Below are 19,959 nucleotides of genomic sequence, written 5' to 3'. Positions count from 1 at the left end.
TTGTAAACGAGTCTCATATTGAGCTCACAGAAGTTAGTGGGGTGTACTTTCTATAGGAACTCTACCTGCATGTGCACAACAGGCCTATCTATATGTCTGCTTCTTATGAAACCTTGTGCTGAGCTCTGTACATATAAGGTCTGCCTTTTTGTACCGTTCATCTGTCCATATGCTCTCATGCTTGGATTTGTTTGCCCCTCCCTCCCCCAGGTTAAATGTTTTAGCTATATTACCCTTTTTATTAGAGACATATTTGGATATGAGAGGAGAACTGAGAAAAGGTGGCTTATTTTCAGGCAATACAATACACATCCACCAGTGCTTAACAACGTCAGCACACTAAATGTGTTAGATAAAAGGAGAGACAGAGAGTTATGTGAGAGATAAGAGAGATGAGAGAGAGAGAGAGAGAGAGAGAGAGAGGGTCTTCTATGCTGTTCATTTTGTGTGCATGTCCCACCCCCTTGGACTTGTCCCCAAAATGGCCTCTGTTCTAGTGGAAGTGAAAAGACTTTGTTGAGCCTGCTGGTAATTTGAGCCGGTATTCATGGCCAGAGGAACGAACAAGGAAGGGCGGTGGGGGGAGGAGGAGGTAAAGAAAGGCTTTCCTTCTTTGTATGGAATTTACCTCCCTAGTTCACCGTCTGGTTCTCTTGGAAGAGGCCCAAATAGTGACTCCCTTTGTGTGTTAGTTAGGGAGCGAGCGAGCGAGCGAGGTGGCTATTTTTGTGAGGCAGCGATCATCCACACACACAGAAAGAAGAAGAAACAGTGTTTTTTTTTGTTTTGTTTTTTGGAAAACCGGGGGGCAGCGAGGGATCCACTCCTCCATGTCATCATGTCTAAATATGTTATAAACCCTGAGCGCTGTAACCCAAATGTACCATCCAGTTTCTCTCCCTCTCTCTCTCTCTCTGTGTTTATTTCTGAAGTGACCTAACTAACATTTCGTGTTGCTACCTCGCCGTGTGGATCCAGCTGAATGGGGCCTGACATTCTCTGTTTGACAATGAGCACGGTTGAACTGACCTTGACATTATTGGAAGTCCCCAGCCATGCTGTGGTTGCTGTGGCGCTGCTGGGGAGGGAGGGGAGGGGAGTTGCAGTTGCTGTAACTAGGGGGGACCACTACAGAAATGTCATGCATCCTGTTGCTGTTAATTCATATGGCTCACTTTACCGAACTCCCCTGTGCTTTAACACTTGAGCTTTTTTGATGTCTAAGACAAATATGTGCTTTTGTGAATCCGCATCGCGTCGAATCTGCTCAGACCGGTGTTTATGAGGTCACATATTCGCATGTGCTCGCCCAGAGGATGACCTTGGCTTGTCATGAGCCGAATCCCGTCCTTTTTTGAGTGTGTGAATGGAGCGCGGGAGGGTCTGTTCCTGTTTCTGTTCCTGCAGCCCTGCCCTGTGCTGCTGCTGCTGCTGCTGCTGCTGCCTCCAGCTCTGTGTCTGCCTGGGTGGCTGAGTGAAGACAGAGCAGAGGAGTGTGGGTCAGTGTTTCAGCAAAAGTATGGTCACATGACAAGAGGCTGGGGATGTTGGATGACTCACTCCTCCAGGCGTCTGGGAGGAAAGCGCCCCCTGCCGGCTCCGTCGATCAGCGCGTCCTAATGGGAGGCTGAGTGTGAGCAGAGCTGTAAAGCCCCTGGTTGTTTTTTTGCTCTTTGAATAGCCTCCACCCCTCGTTTTCTGGAAGCCTCTGTGTGGATGAGAGACACAGTCTATTGCACCGTGTCCATATTGTGTTATCACTTTATATGCAGGCAGATGGGAGCTCTCTGCTGCTTCCCACATAAGAGCCGTCGTTGTCAACATGAGTCAGCAGAATTGGTTCCTCGCTTGTTGTGGAAGGATAGTTTTCCTGCGTAGCGCTGAGCTTATATGATCTTGACAAACCCTGTCTGTGACATTGTTGGAGGTTTTTTTTTTTTTTTTTTTTAATGTGACCAAGTGCTTTTACATTTAGGGACAGGCCCTCATTTTCGGTTTCAGTCGAGAGTTTACAGTCAGTCAGGAGGAAGTGACCGCAATGTTTCTGACTAATGAATATCTGATGGGAAAGTTTTTGATTAAAAATACAGTACATACTACATACACTTAATCTGATGTAGATTTGATTTGAATGGGCGTTGAATCTTAACCTTTTGAAAGCTCATAAATGAAATTACCAACTATTTGATTTTCCAAGTGTACTTGTTCACAGAGTGGCCTGCTATTGTTGAACCGACTTAGCGATGACGTCGATCTGTTGCTCACGGATTTGCACAGCATTTTTTTTATGTTAACGCTCTACCGCTCATCCAAAATGAGAAATAAAAGAAGCAGGGCTCAGGTTTAGTAATGTAACATGCAAATCTTTGGGTGTTAGCCAAACACAAGAGGAATACAACAAGTAACGTTTTCACAGGGCAAAACATTTTGATGCGTCATAGTGGGAAAAGTACCAGTGACATTGACGACATCTGAAACACCTGAATGCTCTTTTGTGCCTTCACTGTCCCTCTGGTATTGTGCACGCTGTTACATTTACATTTGACTGGTTTACACAGTAGCAATTTAAGTACACCCTTGTTTGATATCATTTGTTTTAAATGTACTTTTAAGACACTTTGCTTAATGTATCTTAAAGTAGGGTGAGATACTGTTGTATACTGGCTCTTGATGTGAAAACGATTTGTTTTGTTTGCTTGTGATGTAATTTCTGTTTTGATTATTTTCTCTTCTTCCTTTCTATTAAACCTCTGACTAATGATTCTTTGAAATGTACGATTTAATCAACTATTAACTATATTTAATGTTTATGAGGGAGTAAACGCAACATTAATTCAACACAATAAGAGGCATCAGGATCCTCAGTCCAAACTATATCGGCCGCACAACAATTGAAGTGGTCGGAGAGGTTCAGGGTTTTTTTCCATCATGCCTCATTCCACATGCTGAGTCATGTAGCAGGTTGTTTGTCTGCGTCTGTGTTTGTGTGCAGAACCGACTCTGACTCTCAACTCTCCGTCTGTCTGTTGCCCTTTTATCCTCAGGTCCCCCATGACCGTGAGCCGTGAGCTACGGCTCGGTGGCGCCCCACCTCTGGAGTGGTCTGTCGCCGTCGTCGGGGCCCTGTGATTACTCTCCTCACCTCTCCTTCTTCCCCCCCGTCCCATCCTGTCCCTCCCCTCCCCCTCCCCCTCCTCCTCCCCCCTCCTCTTCCCCCCTCCCACGCGCCGCTGTGCTGGACGTCATGAGCATAGTAATCGCGCTGGGAGTCACCACACCTGAAACGTCTTACTCAGATATGGCTGCTGGATCAGAGTAAGTACTCGCCACCAGCTCATTTACAAACCTCGATCTTTGGCTTTGCCCTTTTTTCTTTTTCTTTTTTTTTTCCAAGTAGCACCTGTTACAACATTTTACTCTCCAACCTAAATAATTCGGTCAAACTCTGGGCAGGGAGTTTCAGTGAAATTCTGTAGCTACTCCCTCCCCCCACCGTCCCTACGAGGATGTATCATTGTACAACTCTGCTCTTGCCCAAAGCAAAACACAAATATGTCCAGGCAACATCGCTGCATCATCATGCAACTGTACCATGTTGGGTTGTGATGAATATGCTTGTATAGTTTTTTGTGTTTTTCACAGTGTCTGACCTGAAGGGATAGGACGTGGAGTCCAACCCGAGAGACATAAAGAAAATACAGTATGTGTGGGGGATGGACGTTAAACAGAAACCACTAGTAGCCGTGTGTCCGACCCCATCAGACTTTGAAAATTCAGTAATTATTAAGTTTCTCAGTGTTGCTGTCCCAACAAGGAGAGCAGAATTATTTCCTAACTTTTATTTAACTTTTCTCAACTTGAATATTTGCAAGTTGATTTGAAACTATCGTTACATGTTGTAACTGGCTCGAGAAACTGTACACTTTGCCAAATGTGAATAAAACAGCTTTTTTTTTTTCTTTACTATAAAACCTAATCAGTTTCAGTAATCTTGTGATCATTCACACATTTCATCCAGTGGGACAAGCCACTCCCAGGAGCCTCATTATGGTCCCTGTTTTTTTGTTTGTTTGTTTGTTTTTTTAATTGTCATAATTGTGTTGTGCAGTCGTCTACCTGTGTAAAGGAGGTAGATTCAGATCATAACCCCACATCAGGGCCTAGCTGCTCTGAGTAGTGTCTGAGGAAATGTCTGCAGACAGCCTAAGTAAGAACACTTGCCGCTTCGCTGTAGGAAACTCCGCTGAGGAGACTGAAGTAATGTGGAATCCACTTGGCCTCTCTCCCGTCCTCCCCTGTTCATGGCCTCCCTCGGTTTCCTCCTCACCTCGGCCAGTAGGACTGGTCCTAACACGAGGGAAGATAACACGGCATCTGCCGAGATAAACAAAATCCCAGGATTTAAAATGTAACATTTTGTCAGTTTGATACTTCTGACATTTAAGTTTGCTTCAGCTCTGGAGGACCAGGAGGGGGGGAAAGGCAAGGTTATTCTCTGTCTAGCCAGACCTCAGCTAAAGGGCAAAAGGAGTTGCATAACATAATGGCGGCCCACATTCCATTTCCTAAATTGCAGCTCTCCCAGGCTAGAGAGCAACTGGAGCGTCTTGGTGCCATCTAGTGACTGATGGCTTTTATTAACAACAGTCAGCAACACAACACTCTGCCTTTAGTGGACATATTTACTCATTTACACATGATTTCTCTGTTTTTATCTTGTCTTAAAGTAATCTTTTGGTTTTTTTAATTCACCAGCCCTGAGTCAGTTGAAGCAAGCCCTGCCGTGAATGAGAAAAACTACAACAACCACAGCTGTGGGAGCGCACAGAGTCATGGGTATCGAGGACTACCATATGCTGTGAGTTCAAACGGCTCTTTTCTAATCATGAATTCTAATCATAGCATGTCTTATTGTACCAGAGGAATAATTACTCTCTATTAATCACAGATGAGTTTGGCTATGGTTGTGACCATTTTGAAAGCTAAAATAATAACTCAGTCTAATCTATCCAATCATTTCTTTTTTTCTAATCTTTCCTAGTTTCTTGTTCTATTGAAATAGAACAGCAAGAGTAAAAACTAAGGATTGGTTCTAGGTTGATTAAATCCATGAATGTCTATCCTACTTTGAGTCTGCTGTAACCAAAGACTACTTCTGTTATTAACAGCTGTACTGTTTCACATACCTGTTTTTTTGCCCCCATTTTCATTCGTCTCCGTTTTCCGTTTCCCTTTTTGCCTGAACACCCGTTGTTTGAAGATGCAACAGTCTTCCGTTGTGTGTTGTCAGGATCACAACTATGGCGCACCCCCTCCCCCTACCCCACCCGCCTCCCCGCTCTCCCAAACCATCATCCCTCGCATGGATCTCAATGGCGTTCTACTCGGCTCCCGCTATCACGAAACTCCCGAGGACAATTCGGCCGACAGCGACAGCTCCTCAGAGGAGGACGGGGCCGAGGGCCGCTGGTGTCCCTGCAGCCTAACGCCGGATGGCTTGCTCATCAAATGTGACTGCAACTGCAGGTAAAAGATGGGAAAACCCGAGGAGTCTGTATCCAGAAGCAGTTTTCCCTTTGACTGTCCCACCACTCCATGCTGTGGGATTAGCTGCATGGTATTCATAAGAAGGATTTCCAAACTGTATAAACATGCATGTCATGATGAAATATATCGGTAACACAGAAGAGTGATATTGTGTAAAAGAACAGAGCATAATTTAAAAAAAACTGCCAGAAAAGTAGAAATCCATAAAGTGTGGAAAACTTAAAGATCTGGTCATAGAATTGCATTGAAATAAAAATATTTTTGTTATGTTTTATGGTTTTTATTTTACTGTACAGTACTTTGGAAACCTTTGTGTTTATAAAATTGTACTTTATAAATAAAATGGATTGGATTGAAGTATGTATATACATACTATATACATGTGTAGATCATTTTTGAAACAGCGGGAAATTCTCTCTAAACATGTTGGTTTGATCTTGAACATGTAAAGATTATTTCCGTTGGCCGTTTGTTTGAAATGCTTTTCTTGTTTTCTTGTGTTTGTTGAAGGGGACTCGACAGGAGGAAAGGAGCAGAGGGCCAACACAGGAAAACAGAAAATGTCTCAGGTATGTCTTTCCATGTCTTTTTTTTTTTTTAGGTTTGTAACCATGAATCATAAAGAACGTTACTGACAGATGTTCTTTCCCCATGACGATCTGAGTGATGAGCCTGTGTTTTTCTCGGTAGCTGGAGAAAGCAGTGCCACAGAGAGCGGTGACGAAGAGGTGTCGCCCTCCACCATCTCCTACACTGCCACTCAACACACCCCCACCAGCATCAAACTCACTGTCAACCGGGTCAAAAGGAGCAAATCGAAAAAGAGGAAGAAGAGCACGGAGAAGGCCCGTGGGACACCGAAAGGCAAGAAAGTCAAGGTATGTGGACTGTTAGAGTGCAGACCTTTTGATTGTAGAGTAGTAGCTGCTGAATCTGTCAGTGTATTGACACGGGTTCGTCTGTCCTTCCTCCAGGCTTTCAGAGAGGGTTCTAGGAAGTCCATGAGGATGAAGGTAAAATCAAGAGTTCACACCTCATTATTTACGTTTCAGCCCTGTGCTTCCCTTTCTCTCTGATGCATAACTCTCTCGACGTGCTGCGTCCTCTCCCGTCCAGAACTCGACAACAGAGGCCAGTGTGCTGGATGAAAATACAGCGGAGGGGTGGGAGAGCAGGATCCGCCAGTGGACAGACCAGTATGAAGAGGCTCTGGCGAACCAGTACAGCGCCGACGTGCAGACGCTGCTTCAGTTTCACCGCACCGTCAACACCACCACCACCACCACCACCTCAAAGACAGAGAGCGGCACCACAGTGCCTCCTTCCACCACACAGATCCACACCTCAGTCGACGCCATGGACACCATCAACCGCACGGAGCTGGCCTGTAACAACACGGTGCTCAGCTCACAGATGCAGGTCGGTCACAATGAGAATCTTGACTCCAACATAGCCTTATTACATTTTAGTAATTGGTCTTGTAGGCATGTGAAGTCATGTCTTGATGTTTTTAATATTTCCCTGCAGTTGCAAGTAAATAATGTGCGATTGGCTTTTTTTTTTTTTCAGCTCCAGTTGGGGCGGGTAACGCGAGTGCAGAAACACAGGAAGATCTTGCGAGCAGCCAAGACCCTGGAACCAGATACGCTCATCATTGAATATCGGGGGAAGGTCATGCTCAAACAACAGTTCGAAGTCAATGGGCACTTCTTTAAAAAGTAAGAGGTCACACAGTTAATGAATAGAATAAAATATCTTTATTGTCATTGTAACATGTACTTCGAAATTAAAATACCAAACCAGGCAGCACATCATTGTTAAAAAAAAAAAAAAAAAAAAAACGACAAAGGAGCATAAAAAATAGCTGAAAAAGTGGGTGGTGAAACTTGCTGCTGCTTTATGATCCGTAGTTCTGTGACATTTATTTCTGAGATGTGAAACAATAGTTTTTGACACTGTTGTCTTTATATTTTTCCAGACCATACCCCTTTGTGCTGTTTTACTCCAAATTTAACGATGTAGAGATGTGTGTTGATGCACGGACCTTTGGAAATGATGCACGTTTCATCAGGAGGTCGTGTACACCCAACGCTGAGGTCAGTTATTAAGCTTTTCTTGAATTTGAATACATGTCAGTGATGGACAAAATGGTTCTGCAGAAGTTAATGCTCCCTTTTTTAATGAAATTAATTGAAATTTTCCATGTGTTCCCATTGACAGGTTCGGCATATGATTGCTGAGGGTATGATCCACCTGTGTATCTATGCTGTCAGTCAAATCACAAAGGACACTGAGGTCACCATTGGATTTGACTACGAGTTCAATAGCTGGTAAGTACAGATCCCAATTCCCCAAACAAAAAGTGTTGTGGTCTGGCATTTTCCGCGGTCTAATCTTCTCCTCTCTTGGCGATTGACCACCAGTAATTACAAAGTGGACTGTGCCTGCCATAAGGGCAACCAGAACTGCCCGGTGCAGAAGCACAACCTGAGCCCCAAGGAGAACTTCCTGAGTCCGCCCTCCCCGCTGCCTCCTTCCACTCTGGTTGGCGCCGAGACCCGACGGAGGAAAGCTCAGAGGAGGGAGATGGAGGGCTGTCAGGCCAGTGACACGAACCAGACCCTTGACGAGAACCAGGATGCCAAAGAACTGCACGGGACGAGTGATGCAGAGGTAACTAAAATGATGCATTGTTGGCATTAATTGAGTGAAAACTAAGATGAAGCAGAGACAGAGTCAGGAAAGATGCTTTCCTCACGTGCTGCCTGTGCATTTAGGAGAGACTGCTGGATGAGGTGAAGGTGGAAGAGGGAGAGGAAGGAGAGGTGGATGAAAATGGGGTTGCCGTCTCCAGTAAAAGAGTATGTACAAACCTCACATACATCCTACACATTTGTAGGACATTACATCTTTATTATTCATGTATTATTATAGGTCAGTCATTGGGAGGACAAAATGTTCCAGGTAATTCTCTGACACTGCCTGTGTAACTCGGCTCTGTTCATATAGACATTCAACAGCCTGGAAAGGAGGCGAAGGAGAGTGGGAGCAACAGACGTTAAGGAGGAGGGTGTGGAAACTGAGGACGGGGCAGGAAACCCCACAGGGAACACCCCCATGCCCCACAACACTGGAGTTGGGGTCAGCACACGACGCACCACCTACGTCACGGTCAGTGCGGGAAAGTAGCCCGTTTAATCTGTTTCTGTGAAAGTGACGAGTCCGTTTTGATGCGGTCGTCTTAACGTTTCTGGCGTCATCTGATTAATTTATTCTGTATGTTATATGTCAAAGGAAACGCCACCTGTTGAAGAAAAGACCCCGTCACCCTACTTGCCTACCCCTGCTGCTCCCCCAAAACCCGTACGACCTTCCAAGCCTCGGCCCAAGAGCCGAATCTCCCGCTACCGCTCAAGCTCATCACAACGGGCTCGGCGGCAGCGTCAAGCCCTCGCCCAGCAGGCGGCGGCGGCTGCTGCGGCGGCGGCGGCGGCCGCTTTGGCCACAGTGCCATCGTCAGCCGAGCAGGGGGCTGCTCCGGACGAGGACGGCTCTCAGGGTCCCTACGGTGGCGAGCACGGCCACGGAGAGAGCGGCCTCGGGGGTCATATCCTCGACGCAGACGGCCAGGGTCTGAACTGCATGAACAGGGGCAACTTGCGCTACCCCAAGACCAAGAAGGTTAGAGGAAATTGGACTACAAATATGATACGATACTACGATATGGTCAAGTCAAAACTGTCCTAATCGTACGTGTTATTTTGTATGTTCTGTGCAATGCCACAGTATCTTGTGACAGAGTGGCTGAATGACAAGACCCCTGCAGGGGAGAAGGTCAACCAAGAGGTGCCTGTTGAGCGCCTGCTGCGGATAACCACTGACCCCACGGTGCTGGCCACCACCCTCAACATGCTGCCGGGCCTCTCCCACTCATCGCTCATTTGCACCACACCCAGACACTACGTCCGCTTCGGCTCCCCCTTCAACCCCGAGAGACGCAGGCCCCGCCCACTCCAAATGGATGGCACTTATGGCTGCTACAAAAAGGCAAGAGAGAGATGCAGAATATAAATACGACACATACTATATATGGTCATCCTTACCAGCCTTTCTGCACGTCCTTAAAGTTCAGTGTGTGTCTGTGCACATAAATCAAAGAGAAGCAAAGAGAAATCAGTTTTAATGAACGTCTATTTCTACTGATCAGTCTGACTAGCACAGATGTGATCGCCATGAGGGGCTTCCTCTGCATGTCAGCTTGTGTTTTCTAACCAGACACTGTTACTGTTATTTTGACACAGCGGTGGATAAAGCAGGTGGAGGATGAGAGCTGTTCGGCCAGTATGGAGGATGGCACAGAGTCCACCTCCTCCCAGCAAAGCACCAGTAGCAGATCCACCCCCAACCCCCTGTCCAGCGGTACGTACACACCCACCTCCGCCAGGATGATTCATTTACTACTGCATTTTCTGAAATCGCCAAACCTGGAGCAAGATACAGAGATTTCATATCGTGCAGTAGCAAGAAAATGTCAGAGAGCCTCTAATTCATTGTTAAAATGTGCTTCATTTTCATCAAGTCAGTTGAGGTTTTTTTTTTTTTTTTTAACACATTTCATGTCGTTTTAAATCTCAGAAGTCATCGCCCCATTTAAAAAGCGCCGCTCCAAGTATATGGCAGATATGACACCAGCACCCCCGGACCACCTGCTTCGCCCGTTGTCTCCCATCACACCGCCGCTCCCAGAGGACTCCCTCCACCCGCTGCTCCACAACCCCTGTAGCTCCCTGCTGGCCAACGGCCTGGCCTACTCGCCCATGCCCTCACTGCCGGCCAGCCGCTGCAACACGCCATTGCAATTTGAAGTAAGGGCACAACATACGGCGACACACCTGCATCCACAAATACAGCAGTACATAGTACATGTTGATATCTGCGATGCCCAAATCCATAGAAACAATCTTTACCAGTCTGACATGGCACACAGAACTTTAAATTTTGTCCTGTTATGATTAAAGCACACACTGGTAAAACAGCCTCAAACTTAATATATGTTTTAAAAGAGTCCTGGTCTAAAGAAGTCAAAATGCCACTCATGAATAAAACTATGGCAACAGTTTTACAATTTGATGTACAAGCACATTTAACACACCCACCTCAACCTTGGTCAGATAATACTTCAAACCTTGATGATGCTTTATTACGAAAGTGGTGAGTTCATATTGCAGCTTTGATAGAAGGTTTTATCTGGGAAATGTTTTTATATACAGAGGATAACGACTGTATTTTTGCAAGCTAACCTTTAGGTTCTTGATACAATCTAAATTCATTGACAAAAACTGTTAAACATTAAAAATTCATGTTGCATCCAAATATAATAAAGGTGTAGGACTCATTACATTTGACTGTATGAAGTTTCTAATGGCCTTTGTTTCTCTCTCTAGAACATATCGTCCCCTGAGGCGTCTCCTGTTCACCGGCCAGAGTCCATCTCACCTGAGGTACAGTCCCATCTCTCCCCCACTCACCCCTCATTACTAATGTAAACGGTTAATTACCGCTGTGTGCTGCTTACTCCACTTCACCTGATTAATCTTGTCTTCTCCATTTGTCTTTTGTCCCTTTAGCCATGTCTTCAGACGGACTACGAAGTCCCTCGGCCTCAGTTCCCAGACCTGTCGCTCCCCTCCAGCTTGGAGAGCCCCGTGGCAATGACCTCAGATGACTTTTCCCTTCCTGGATGCCCCTCGGGCCCCGACTCCCAGGGCCCATCCTCCGTTGGACCCGCTTCCCTAAACCCAGTGTCCTGTCCTTCCTCAGACCTTAACCCTCAAAGCAGGGAGCAGGCCTTCAGGACAGAGTTCAACCTCATATACACCTGCTCGCCTCTCAATGCAAACTTGGGGAACGCCGTGGCCGCCGACTGCCGCCAGTCCCAGTCAGAAGGAGGCTTCTCCCCCGCAGAGTCCTTCCACAGCTCCATAAGTGGCCAAGGGCTGATGGGAGAAATGGGTCCTGGCTCTATGTCACCCTACGGTGAGCCTCATTATAGTGGAGGCTACCCAGACAGTGGCACACCTCCTCATACCAGCAACCCGCCACAAAAGAGGAAGGCAAGTTCTCTTCATTTTAATAATAATTAAAAATGTTTTATTAGATAATGTTTTCAGGTAAATCATTAAGACTTTCATCTTTTGTTGAAGTTGAAAAGCCAAAGTCATGATGTGTATGAAGGGCTTTGTCTTAAATATATCAATTGGTTCCTTGTACCAGGGCGGCAAAACCAATAGCAGCATACATTTAAAAACATATATATATATAAACCATATATAACCTTTTTATGTGTCTATCTGAAATGATTTCGACTCTGTAGTTTTGACCCTCCCTCCCCCCTCCCTCTCCCTCCGTCCCCTTCCTCCCCCTCGCTGTTAGTTGACACTTTTTGCCAAGTCTCTCTTCCACTTTTCTTCCAAGGCAGAGGGCCAACCAGCATACCATTAGTCTGCTGACAGGGAAGCCAGATTACCAGGCTATATCTGTAAGAAGTGAATACAAGCCAGTACAAAATATGGTGAATATTCTCCCTGCAACTACATCTTTAGAAGTGTGCATGTAAATATTGTTTCTTTGCATCTACATACAACACCAACCCCCCCATGCTCCGTCAACAACTCCGCCCCCTCCCCTCCCTCAAACCTACATTGAATTCTGACTCTATAGTTTACTCAGCAGGAGTTTTGGTTTTATTCTGCCATCTCAGTCAAATTCATTGAAGTGTATGAAGGTTCATCCATTGCCTTCAACATAGGAGGCTGATGGTTCATGAATTCTCATGATGTTGTCCAGATGAAGTTCATGTGTCTTTTGCTCCATCTCATCCATGGCTCTTTCCAAACTGTGATCAGTAGCCCTGTGCAGCTCCTCTGTAAGCACAGCTAAATTTAATAGTGTGGCTTTCACCATGGGACAGTCCTGAGGCTCAGGGAGCACTGGGTTTATTCATTTATACGTTTTAGTTTTCCCTCAATAGAGCATTCATCAATCCTTACAAAACAAATGTATTAAATTGAGCTAAGTAGTCACAAGCTTCGAGTCCAGTAGAGAACTGGCTGCCGGCTGGGGTTAAAGATTTTACTTGAATGCCATTGAATTGATCTAGAATTATGATTATAACAGAAGAACAATTGTTGGATCCATCCATCAAATAGGCCACGGAGAAACAAAAGTGAATCCAAAAACAAGACATTATTACAATGGAATCTGTTGGTTCTACCAGTTACATGTACTCTGATATTCAACATCTGAACCAGGATCGTCTACTACTGCTGTTTGACATAACCTGAGACTAAACCAACTGCATAAAAAAGGTCCTAAAAAGTGTATCACTTTCTGACTCTGGGAAAGTGGGACAATTGTGAAATGTCTCTAAACTACCGTGTCTCTGAATTGTCTCTTTAACCAAATCACACATGTAGGTTCATTTATCTGATCTCCCTTTGATAACTAATGTAATAAGTTGTAATTACATTCCCCTCCATTCACTGTGGCTGGACTGAAAGTGTCTGGAGCCCCCTGATGGAGCCCATCCTCCACTTTGGGAATGTCTGATCTAAATCTTTTGGTAAAACTATAAAGTAAACATGTCTGCAATGTTGTTTATAACTGCCTGGGAATCTGACAAAACAGCTACAACCAGATTAACATGTCAAAGTGAAAACATCTGCCTGTATATGGCAATGGATGTTCTCAACAACAATATTGGGCAATCATTTTTTCTTAAAGATAACTCAAAATAGATCATAGGAAAATAAAACTCAAGTTGTAATGTAGATTTCCATTTAACAATTTTTAGACCACTGAAATATGCAACCAATCGGATGTCTGCTTTAATAAGGTTTTACAAATAGAAAGTGTTAGGTATGAAAAGGTGACACTGTGATGTTCAAAAAGGCTGCACTGCATCATGGGATATTTGGAGTTTGGTAATTTGAGACGCTGACTTTCAGTCCTCTTTATCACATTGTTGTCCAGCGTCCTCCTCTGTGCAGTCAACACTTTACAAAGGTTCAGGCAAGAGCCATTCATGTCAGTATCTGACTCCGTGCCCATCATCCTGCTCCCCTGCCTCCTCCATGTCCTCTCCGCTGTTACCACAAGCCTCGTCTGTGTCATGACAACATTAACCCGGGATGAGTGCTCTCATTCTCATTAAGAGTCGCGGTGTGTTTTTCTATGTTGTGCGTGTGCTCGAACTTTCTGTGGACGTTGACATGAGTGTTTTTTTTATTGTTGTTTCAGCGTGGTTGCATCATGGCGTGGTGCATTTAAAGTTGCCTGCTCTTGCGTCAAAGCATTAGATGCTGTATGTTACTAACAACAACACATCCTGAACAAAGTGGACCGACAGTTTTGCTGTATTTGAGCCTCTCTCATCGGTTCAAGTTAATGGAATGGAACAAAAAAAAAAAATGCATACAGTATCATTTTCATGTGAAAGGTTTATTTCCATGGTGATGAAGGTGTGTTTCTTTCTGTTATATTGAATAGTCCTAGATGCTTTTTCCAGGTGAGTCCTCTCTGGTGTGGTGCATGCGGTCTGACCATCACTCACTGCAGTTTTTTTGTGAATGATGTGATTGAGTCAGCAGCCCAGCATCAGTGTGAATGACGTGAATGTGTGTGTGTTTGAGCGTGTCCCTCAGGAGCAGCTCTCTGAACAGCGCCTCTCTCCCTCCCTCTGCTGTCTCAGGTGTCTTTGCTGGAGTATCGCAAAAGGAAGCAGAGCAGCGGTCGCGACTGTGAGCCGACCGGCAGCGGCTCGTCTCTGGGCGGGACCCCCACCCGGCCCAGCTCCCACTACAGCCAGGAGTCTCATCATCCCCATTCCCATTCCCATCAGCAGCACATGCAGCCCCCGGCCTCCCCGCACAGCTCCTTCTCTCCCTCGTCACACAACTCCAACCCTATCCCGCAGATCGAGGAGATCAGTCCCACAGACCAACAACAGGCTCTGTCCGCGCAGCCTCGACACCCAGACAACAACCAGTGGTGAGTTGAGAGATGTTTTTAAAAGCTTCCCGGTGGTGTTCATGGTTAGTTTCTGATGAAAAGCTTGACGGGTCTGTTTTTTTTTTTCTCTCTCTCTCCAAGGATGGTTCCCACTACTGTCGAACGTCTAAGGGAAGGTCACGGCGTTCTGGAGCGAATGCGAAGAAACATCAAAATGGAGCGCGTTTACAAGAGGAGCGATGGTGCTACGGAGAAGGAATTTGGTACGGAGACATAGACCATAGTCACACGGTGGTCAGTTTCCTCTGATGCCACGCTCAGGGTGGGAAACTGGATAGGATTACAGAGTTTTAACCCAAAAGTCGTGAATCTCCCTGGACTACCCCTCCCTGATCGATCAGCAACGGAAAAGATAATGGATACCCTCTGTGTCTGTGGTGCTACTGCTGCCTTCAACTCTGACTAAAACCAAAACTTAACTATCTTGCTCCCCGGCTGTTTTTTACTACGACCTTACCGTTTCCTTCACTTTACAAACAATTAAAAGTAAAGACAGCAGTGATGCACCTGCTCCTCTGTCATATTACTGTTTTTGATGCAGGTTGTTAGTGAAACTACATAATGTTTAGGTAATGTCACCGTTTGATCTCTGTAGGATTTACTCTTCACATGCTCAGCTTGACATGAGAGGAAAATGGTTTCTTATTGAATATGGAGAAATTCGGCAGACAAACCCATAAGAATAACTACAGACTGAAATAAACATGCCATATTTAAACTTCTCCGACGATGTGGTTTTCGCAGTGCTGGAGTTGATTCACCTTTTTCTGTGTTTTCAGATGCAGATCGATTTGAGATGCAGGCGGCGAGCATGGCTTCTCCAATGAAGAGTCCGCACAGATACAGCCCCTCTGTGTACACACAGCAGGTAATCTGTTCAAACCAGCCCCCTGTCTCTACAAGTCGTTTGTTGACCAGGTGTCTGTTTATTATATCGTCCTCTAGTGTCCGTTTACGTCTGTGTTTGAGACACATCATTTGATTTCATGAGATTGTTAATGAGGCAAGTGTTTGCTTGGATGAGTGGTGTTACCCATGATGCCTGGTCAGTGGTGCATTTTATAATAAGCCAATGAGGTTGAATTCTCTGACAATGGAGTCCTCTGATCTGAGTTTTTCCAACGGTGCGAGTGCCTTCATTGTGTTGAACCATCACCTGCATGACATGAAAGCAATGTTTAAAATGTGTGTCATTGTCACTGAGCGTGTGTGTGTGTCTGTGTTCAGTCATCAGAAAGTCACCGGCAGACCGACAGCCCGTCGTTCCGCCAGCAAACCTCCAACTCTCCATTCCGGGGTTCCTACAGTCCCTCATCAGGCCAGAGCTACTACGCCCGCCACCCCTCGCACCCTGGACTGTCCCAGGACCACCCCCCCTCCTCCTCCTACCCCAGCCACTCCCCCACCCCGACCTCATCCTCAGACTCCAGGCCGCCAGCGGGGTCTCTACACCAGCAGAGTGGCTACGGCAGCAGCCATTTAAAAGCGAGCCTTTTGAACAGCGGCGGCGGCCTGGCGAAGGCCCCCACCCCGGGACCCCGGGCCCAGGGGCAGACTAAAACAGACTCGGGCGCCCTGGCCTCCAGAGGGAGTCAGCAGCAGCAGCAGCAGCAGCAGCAGCAGGCGTCTCGCAGCCTGAAGTCGGGCAGCCCGGGCCAGGCGGCGCTGCAGGCCAGCTCCAGGCTGCTGTCGGCCTCGGGACCGACACACTACCCCCAGCGAGGGACAAGCCTCAGCCAGTTCCAGCACTCCCCCCTCCAGGGACCCGGAGTAAGGACACAGTCAGGAAGCTTTTAGGACCTTGTTCAAGTGCGTGCGTGTTTGTGTGTGTGTGTGTGAGTGCGTGCGTGCGTGCGTGTGTGTGTACGAAGCTGCGTACCCCCTCAACCCCTAAAGCTGTGGTGAAATGGGGCTCAGGGAGTTTGGGGCGGGTAAATGTACAGATATAAGAGGAGCAAGGACTTCTTTATGGATTTCTCCTTTTTCTTATTTTCAGTCTTTTCTTTTTTTCTTTTTCTTTTTCTTTTTTTTTCAGAGAAAAAAAACAAATGACCAGATACCGCACAAAGCTAATAATTGACTTTGGACATCATTAGTGGAAAAAGCGATTTGGATGACAGATTCACAGGAAAAAAAAAAAAAGAAAAGAAAAAAAAACAAATCACATGTAACTTGAAATTGTCCCCAGTGTTTCCTGATGTGCCGGACTGTGCAAACAGGCTCAGAAAGTAAAACTTCCACACAAATGTCTGTACAAAGTTATAAAAAGCTGTACCTGTCGTTTGGTACCCAGGTTGGATAAATGCTGAGATGCATATATATGAGTCTGTGCTGCAGTAAATAAGTGTTTGATTTGGAAAGGGGCAAACGATTGAAGCCGAGGCAACGCGTTAATCATCCGTTAGAGAGACGGGGAGGACGGGCTTTTCCCTTTTTAGGGTCATTCCATATGATTACCGGTTTCCATGTTCTCTCACTAAACATGGAAAACAGCCCTTTTTTTCCTCAAGGTTTTGTCTGTTCCAATGTTTTGTTGTTCTTTTCCTTTTTTTTGGTTCTCTTCTGTTCTCTCATCCCCACTGGACTGTTTTTTTTTTTTTTTTTTTCACTTTAGGGCTACTTCACTGTAGACTTCTGATATTGTACTTGAGACATACAGGTCTTATGATTCATGGTGCTGCATTCTTGTTTTTTTCCAATAAATTTGAAATCCAGTTATGTTCCCCACACACGGCTGCATTCATCTTGTCATTATATCAGTTTCAAATCTGTTTTATTTTTCTCTGAGTTCAGAATTATTATATATTATAGTGACAGAATGCAGGAAGTGATTAATTCAACTCGGTTTTCTCTAAGATAAATGTTTGTTTTTATCCTTTAAAAAATATATATATGATTTTTTTTTTTTTTTTTTGGCCAAACCATCGCATTCCATGTGACACTGAGGAAAACTGGGCAAAGGAATCTCTGAGGGAGTGTTTGGATTGTTCATAAAACCTTGGTAAAGAAGCTGCTATGTTCTCCCGTGAGAGCTGCTTTCCCCTTTTCCTTGTAACTGTAACCCTGACCCTCACAAACTGACTTGAAGAAAAGAGGTGGTCCCTCCTGGCCCCTTGCAGTGGCCCCTGCAGCGGGACCTCAGACCCTGACAGCTGGGCGGCAGCAGGAGTTGCTCGCTCTCCCGAGACTGTTCTTTTGGACCGGATGTGGAAATCTGCTGCGTTTTGTACGGAAGACTTGAAAAGACCGAGAGCCCAGTCATGTGACTGGACCCACCCCCCACCCCCACACACACACACCCACCTGCCACTACACCAACCACCCCTTCCCCCTCAAGTCCACCAACACAGAAGGGTACCCATGTTACATGAATGTTTGACAGATTAAAAAAAAAAGAAAAAAGAAATCAAGTTGTGACCCAAAATTAACCAGCACCTTAAAATGAAAGAGTTACACCCTAAGACACAATAGGACAATATGTATGATTGTGTTTACTTGTACAGAAAGAAATGTGATATAGACTTGTATGGAGAAAATGTAGTACACTGAATTTATCGCATGATGTTTGTTTTAATGGTCTGAGTGACCAACTTTGTCAGATGGTTGGAAGCTAATCATTGGGTCTTTTCCTGGGTTCCTCCAAAAACCAGACACTGCATTCTCTCTTTTTATTTTTATTTTGTAAAGATCATTCTGTTGGTTTTATTTTTACACAGATCATAGTAGTAACTATTTCAATTGTTCCCCTCCAAAAGATTTAAGAAGCAAACAATGTAATACCTTTTTGATAATAAAAATAATCATGATGGTAATGTATTTTGAAAACTACCATTGTGATGTGTCATTTAAGGCAGTCGCTTGTATGTTTTGCACATGTTTTTGCAGGTTAGGCACCAGAGTGTTTCATCACCTTTGTAAAGCCTGGTTTCTGGCGTTTCTTTTTAAAAACAGTAAACCCACATCAGGCAGAAAAAAATCACAAGTCAGTCAGGCCTGAAAACACCACCACAAATAAATCTGCAGAAGCTCCTCAATCAGTTCATTCAGTTCAATCATTAACTTCTCTTCATTTTCCAATATGTTAACAGATATCTGAAAAAAAAACACGGGGCTCAAGTTTGTTGTAAAAGTTGAATTAAGTGATATCAGGTCACCTACAGATGATCTGATGTAAACAAACCTGACCATAACCGATTTAACTGACAAACAATGATTTGGTGTTGAATACTGAGGCGGAATTTGACTTCTTTGCATATGAGGCAAATTTACAAAGGAAGTTGCGTAGCCCTGAAGTTTGAATTTACAAATCCCTCATTATTCATTACTAGTCTAGACCACACCCAGCAAACTAATTTATATTCCAACGTAATGCTGTTTTAAAACTTCAGTACTAATATTTTGTTTTGTTTAGTATTTTGCTTTTCTAAAGAAACATTCAACATTTTCTTGCTATTAAGTGCTGAAATCAGTAATAAGTAATTTGTGAAATGATAGTGGGGTTATTCATTTGTTCTTTGTCAGCAATAAGTATCTAGACAATTTTCACTAATCCTGTATCGTGTTGGGAATCACTCTATGTGTTGTTTATAGGGACGAAGGTGGGCTGTGAACATTTTTTAGATTTTCAAGTGAGCCCTGAGTTGGAAAAGGTTGGGAACCCCTGATCTAGACTACTGTATGTGGTCACTTATTAGAACCAGATCTGATCCTGGTTCAGTCAATAATGGAGAATCAGTACTGTATTCATCCACTAGAGGGAAGCATTGCTGCACAGGTGAATAAAGAGACATCAGGTTTCCTCAGTAAGTAAAAGCATCATCACATTAAGGTTCACTCAGGCTATTCTTCATTAGAATAAATATGCTTTTTGCACATATTTTGACAATCCCTTTGAGATAAGAAAAAAAGATCACAAATGTAATGGTAATTCCCTTTCATTTACACACCTGATCATGTAGTGTCCAAGTCTGCGTCCTAAGAAGTATTTCCAAACCATCTCTCAACCCCTCATCAGCAGTGACTGATAAACCTGACACTATGCCAGTGTGTGAGGTACCGTCATACTGGTTAGTGCCTACCGACAGGAGGGGAGCCAGCAGGATCAAGCTACAGGGTGTGGTGGAGGAAAGAACAACATCAGACATGTATGTTTTAGGATCCAGAGCTCTGAGTTTTCTGTCTTTATTTGTACAGTCACAGGGAAACACAAAATATGGTACAAAGCTAGCAATCAGCTTTTCTGGTGCAGATCCCATCAAGGTGACACACCCAGACCCTGTCAGACACACAATGTTGCCATCTCATGTACACTTCACTATACCAACACACTTCTGCACTGGAGGG

General features: G+C 44.9%; 1 protein-coding gene across 6 annotated transcripts in view; it reads left to right on the top strand.

Annotated features, from left to right (window-relative positions):
- Window positions 1–18,398, top strand: part of setd5 (SET domain containing 5) — a 33,789-nt gene extending 15,391 nt beyond the window's left edge. For 4 of the 6 annotated variants that reach the window (XM_083971762.1, XM_083971763.1, XM_083971764.1 and 1 more), the window contains exons 2-24: window positions 3,045–3,315; window positions 4,756–4,858; window positions 5,261–5,526; window positions 6,058–6,116; window positions 6,238–6,425; window positions 6,522–6,560; window positions 6,664–6,966; window positions 7,117–7,265; window positions 7,526–7,643; window positions 7,768–7,877; window positions 7,971–8,220; window positions 8,325–8,408; window positions 8,557–8,718; window positions 8,842–9,228; window positions 9,334–9,594; window positions 9,849–9,966; window positions 10,183–10,412; window positions 10,992–11,048; window positions 11,175–11,660; window positions 14,297–14,595; window positions 14,698–14,819; window positions 15,396–15,484; window positions 15,844–18,398. In XM_083971762.1, the coding sequence (XP_083827888.1) occupies window positions 3,245–3,315; window positions 4,756–4,858; window positions 5,261–5,526; window positions 6,058–6,116; window positions 6,238–6,425; window positions 6,522–6,560; window positions 6,664–6,966; window positions 7,117–7,265; window positions 7,526–7,643; window positions 7,768–7,877; window positions 7,971–8,220; window positions 8,325–8,408; window positions 8,557–8,718; window positions 8,842–9,228; window positions 9,334–9,594; window positions 9,849–9,966; window positions 10,183–10,412; window positions 10,992–11,048; window positions 11,175–11,660; window positions 14,297–14,595; window positions 14,698–14,819; window positions 15,396–15,484; window positions 15,844–16,413 (4,521 nt within the window). In that variant the 5' untranslated portion in view covers window positions 3,045–3,244 and the 3' untranslated portion in view covers window positions 16,414–18,398. Of the gene's footprint in view, window positions 1–2,497; window positions 2,515–3,044; window positions 3,316–4,755; window positions 4,859–5,260; window positions 5,527–6,057; window positions 6,117–6,237; window positions 6,426–6,521; window positions 6,561–6,663; window positions 6,967–7,116; window positions 7,266–7,525; window positions 7,644–7,767; window positions 7,878–7,970; window positions 8,221–8,324; window positions 8,409–8,556; window positions 8,719–8,841; window positions 9,229–9,333; window positions 9,595–9,848; window positions 9,967–10,182; window positions 10,413–10,991; window positions 11,049–11,174; window positions 11,661–14,296; window positions 14,596–14,697; window positions 14,820–15,395; window positions 15,485–15,843 lie in introns of those variants that run through there. The other 2 variants (XM_083971766.1, XM_083971767.1) reach the window with 2 other exon arrangements.
- The last annotated feature ends 1,561 nt before the right edge of the window (window positions 18,399–19,959 follow it).

The sequence above is a fragment of the Trachurus trachurus genome (assembly GCF_905171665.1).
Source record: "Trachurus trachurus genome assembly, chromosome: 5".
NCBI lineage: Eukaryota > Metazoa > Chordata > Actinopteri > Carangiformes > Carangidae > Trachurus > Trachurus trachurus.
This window is presented reverse-complemented; position numbering and strand designations above follow the sequence as displayed.